At 33.2% G+C, this 5,070-nt stretch overlaps 1 protein-coding gene across 1 annotated transcript; it reads right to left on the reverse strand.

The window, feature by feature from the left end:
- Positions 1–1,619: 1,619 nt before the first annotated feature.
- Positions 1,620–2,578, reverse strand: LOC132167476 (uncharacterized). Its single transcript, XM_059578466.1, has one exon. The coding sequence runs from the start codon at positions 2,183–2,185 to the stop codon at positions 1,646–1,648; it is 540 nt and encodes a 179-aa protein (XP_059434449.1). The 5' UTR covers positions 2,186–2,578; the 3' UTR covers positions 1,620–1,645.
- Between the last annotated feature and the right edge of the window lie 2,492 nt (positions 2,579–5,070).

Here is a 5,070-nt window from a genome sequence, read left to right on the forward strand (position 1 = left end):
TGTTAAAATTCTCTTCTTGTGTATTTTGTTTTTTTTTTTTTTTTATTCTCAAAATAAAAATATCAACAAACAATCTAAAACACTTAAAATTGTTTTCGTATTTATGTCACAGAACATTTTTTAAATAAAAAAATATTAACAAAAACAAAATAGAAAGCTATTTCAATCATAATAAGAATTGTATAAATTTATGACCATTAAGTCTCCTAACATTATTTTTATATATAAAAAGGCCATAACTTAGCGTCTCATCATAGCTTACAATTATTATTACTTTCACTGTGGTCTAATCTTTCATAAAAAAAAACAATGCTAGCTAATTGACTTGCTCTGGTCTATGGTTAATCAACCCTTGATAGCGCCACAAGTCATTTCTTCCTCAATCATGGATTAATTGCTCATAATTATTATAACATGCATTTTTTCCTATCTTACACTCTTGTAATAAATAAATAACTAAAAGGCAACAACAATATAAAAATAACAAGAAAATGCTTGGGTATAATTTTTAATATAATTTATTTACAAACTAATATGACAGTTTATAATTAATAAAATAATTTTAAAATGTATAGTTGACAAATTCGTCGCTAATTAATTAAATTAACAATTTTTTTTTTTTGCATATCTCTACTCCCAAATAACAAAAAAGAAATTATGCTTTATTTGCTGATGTATTTAGGGTGGGGGAAGAGATTTTTTTTTATAAGTACAACAAAAGAAGCAAACTATAGGAAACAAACATTACAACAACAAAAATCACTAAAAAAACACATAATTAAATACAAGCAAATCAACGGAAAATTCCAATCTAGACAAATAGTTAGTACCTCACTACTTCGGAGGGAGACTTTGAAGATGGAATTCAAGCTGGAATGCAGGCAACAAAGCTGAAGGTTGCAGCCTATGATAAATATTTCTATCGAGAGTACTAACAAGAGAAGGTATATTTACAATAGTTGTGGGATCTCCTTCTAACAGTGAGTTAGAAGCCAATTAGGTCAGATTTTGTTAAGGCTTAAATTTGAATATGAGAAATTTGAAAGACCAAAAGGACTCTTCGAAAAAGAGCTTGAGGACCATAGATTTGCTATAAAAGACCCGAGGTAGCGGTGGTGTGTGAAGCTCACTCGCGCCAGTAAAGGTGCAGAAGAGACGTGTGAATGATAAAGGTGGATGGATAGTTGTAGATTTGATCTTCAAAACCCCAAGCAAAAAGATAAAAATTAAAAAAATAAAAAAAGGTAAAAAATAAACACCAATCTAAAGAGACCGAAGGTGGAGATGTTGGGTTTGAGGAGAGGAGAGGAGGGAACATCCTCCCTAGAACGGAGGAGGGGGGTTTGCTTCTTTGAGAGCCTGGATATAAAAATCAAAATAATCTTTTTGTATTTTTAGCCGTATTTTTGTTATTAGAAGAGAAAATAAAAAGACAACAAAAACAAAACAAAACAAATTTGTTTTTTAAAACATGTATTCAATATGTTTAATTATTTGAACAAAACCCTGGCAGTCTATTATATACAAAAAATCAATTTACAAATTGAAGAGATTCCTATCATATCTACCAGTCAAACCCCAGAAGTTTCCCAAAAAAAAAAAAAAAAAAACACCCTCTCTCTCTCTCTCTCTCTCTCTGTGTTTCTCATTCAACTTTCTCATCGTCCTCCTCATCGTCCTCGTCAGCATAGCACACTGCACTCCCTCTTCTGTCCCAGAAAGCTTCCTTAATCCTGGAAACGACGTCGCCGAGCCAGCCAAAGCAGCCGAACCACCGGTGCCCACACGAGCACTTCTCTCTAAGCCTCCCAAAGAAGCCCTTGTTGCCAGTCTCCGCAGGCGTGGACATGGGCTGGAGATACGCTAAAGCCGCGTGTTTGACCAGCGGGTTCTTGATGGGGATCTCGTCGTACCAGCTCGAGTTGTGGGTCGGCGACATCACCGACAGTGAAGACGCCGGCAAGAGGTCCCTCAGGCTCGTGTACGTGATCGCCTCCATGCTTATCATCTCTATGTCGGCGATTGGGTACTCCGAGGAGTTGAAGCCGTTGGGCACGAGGAAACTTGGGGAATGAGAGTGGGAATGAGAGTGTGAGTTGGGGCGGAACTTCAATGGGAAATCCGGTTTTGGGTTCGGGTTAGGATTTGGGTCCGAATTTATTTCCTTGATCATAGGGGTTTCCATGGTTATATAATTCTCAGTAATAGTTAACTGAAAATGTCTTTTCAAAATTTGAAGCTTTGGGTTTTGCTTATCTGGGTCTCTCTCTACTAATAGACTTTCGGATGGAGGGGGATAAAGGTGTGATTAGAGACTAAAACGGTGGCTTAATTAAGAGCTCTGAGAGATTTGGAAGCGGGAGGAGATTTAGGTGGGCGAGGGAGGACGGAGAAGTGCGTGTCCACGCGCTCTAAAGGGAGTGGTTATGTACGCTTTCGGGGTGGGGGGTGCAATACGGGGATGACGCCTGTCTACTTGGTAAATGGTAACGTTAGAATCGAGCGCGTGGAGCTCCTGATTATTTAAACTCTTTTGTTATATCTATGTGTATGATTACACCACGCCGCTGTCTTATTAATATGACACTGTAAATTTAGATTAACTTTTGTTGTTCAACCAAAAAAAAAAAAAACTATTTATTATAATTTATAGTGAAATGTTATATGAATCGAGATTTACAACGATTAAATAATTATTTGGGTATTTTTGCAAGAGAGACTCAGCTGTCTGAATAGGTAATCAAACAGTCTAAAATTTATTTAAATAGCTATGTAAAATTTAATCAAATTGTGTTCTCAAGAGGCAAATCAGTCGATTGAAAACTACATCTCTCATCTCATAAATCAAATATTTGTGAGCTAATGATTTTCTAATAAGCAATTAGCTACAAGGGTGTCATTGTGTTGGCAACCAAATCTTGCCACCTAAGTATAGGGGCCAGTAGTAGTAGTTGTCCAAAATTTTAAAATCAAATAAAATGCAAGTTCAGCACCAAACTCTGTACTTGATGAAACTTGACCAAATGATTTGCATGGTATTCGCTTGGGTGGGTACGATTTTAATTTAATATAGAAAAACCAAAAAAAAACAAATGATTCTTGTGTTTTCACACTTTCAAAAATTGCTATTTAGTCCCTAGGTATTTTTATAATTTTAATTCAATTCTCGAGTTTTCATTTTCAACAAATATGTGCTTAGATTTTACCTAAGTTTCACATATGTCTCTCTATCAATTTGTGATTTAACGTGCCATATCATACTACTTAATTGATAATACATTACATGGCTTGTGTATCACTCCATATGTGCCAATTATTATATTATATGTTCTACTTGGTAAATTTACCTTAAATTATAAATTTGCACTGAATTAAAAATTAAAAACAAAAAAAAAAAACAAAGAAAGAGAGAGATTTGTATGAATTTAAGGTAGGTTGATGTGTGGAGCTGTTTGAAATTGGCATGAGTAATAATACTGCACACGCTCTTATTACTACGGATAGAAATTTGCTACAAATTATTACGTTTTCATTGGTGGGCCTTTTTGCAACGATTAGTAGTTTAGAGAAGTTGAGTGTGACATGGTAGGTTGTGGGGAGTAACGTGTAAATGAGTTATAGTCAATAGGAATTAAGTGTAATTAACCCTAACAAATAAATGCAAGAGTTAATAAAAATATCATTATTTTTGTAAATTTTTTATATTAAAAATATTACTTGATGCTTACATGGAAAGGTACGTTCGTAGCTTAAATAAGTTCAACAAAGACTCGTTGATGGTACTTACAATTTAAGACCATCAATGAGTCTTTGTTGAATTTATTATACAATTACCTTAAATAGACACATGTTACATGTATATTTCTTGTACATCTGTTTTACACCGATTGCCATTGGATTTTATTTAAAAAATAAATATATGAAGATATACCGAAAATGTACAAAAAAGAAAAAAAATCATGTCTCAACTATATATATATATATATATATATATATATATATATATATATTAACGAGAAATCATTCCAGTCTTATTAATTAATAAATGATACATCACAGAGCAAAAACTCTTATAAAATCATAGCCGAAGCTACGAGGCTACAAGTCATAAATACATACATAACAAATATCTGTTAACCCATGACAAATTTTCAGTTGTAACAACAAATCTGTTTCAGATAGACTCAACTCAATGCATAGGTAGCTTATACTCATCGGCCCTGGAAGCAGAAAACCCATTGCCGAAACTCATCCTACTTAGCCCGAAAGCCAGAAAACTATTCACATTCACGACCAAAAGGTCTAGACAATCCTATTCAAACAAGTTACAAAGAAAATGCAAAATTAGTGCAAAGCCGCCGACATATTAATCATCCTGCTATATAAATTAGTGCAATTTATAAATTTGCTAGGCCTATGGTTGTGTTTGGGAAAGTTTTTTTTTTTTTTTTCATTTTTATTTTTCTGGGATAGTAATAAGAATTCATTGATGTAATAAAATAATTTTAAATTTTCTTTTAGAGAAAAATGCTATTTTCTAGATAAATGGAAAAGGATCGGAGAAACAAACTGCCAAATATGCCAGAATTTGTTTTATAACTTGCCGACACATGTCAATTAGAGAAAATGATCATCTCCATTTAGTATATTTTGAAAGGTAGTGTTGTCCAAAAGTTTTAATGATAATGCACTACCCTTCAAAATACACTAAATGGAGGAAATTGAGGGATTTTAAAATGGAAAGGATTCTTTTCCGTCAATTAGCTAGCATGTCATTGCAAGGTGTTAAATTTTTTTTTCCTATTATTACTCCAGCTCCCTCTTTAGAGAAAAAAAAAAATGACATTGCAGATAGCATGGCACATCGTCTACACTCTACGAGATACTATCCCATGTAAGAGAATATATTACATTCTTATTCTCATATTTTCAAGTACATATATTCTTTGATATATCGAAAAAAAAAAAAATAATAATAATAATAATTTTTATTATCACATAAAAAAGCATTTAAGAGTGAAAATAAAAATATGTGTAACACTCCTACTCTTGTAGTGCCACCAGTGACGC

This window comes from Corylus avellana, chromosome ca1, assembly GCF_901000735.1.
Source record: "Corylus avellana chromosome ca1, CavTom2PMs-1.0".
Lineage (NCBI taxonomy): Eukaryota > Viridiplantae > Streptophyta > Magnoliopsida > Fagales > Betulaceae > Corylus > Corylus avellana.

Coding starts and splice junctions, on each gene's coding strand:
- LOC132167476 (XM_059578466.1), bottom strand. CDS start 2,185: ATGGAAACCCCTATGATCAAGGAAATAAATTCGGACCCAAATCCTAAC.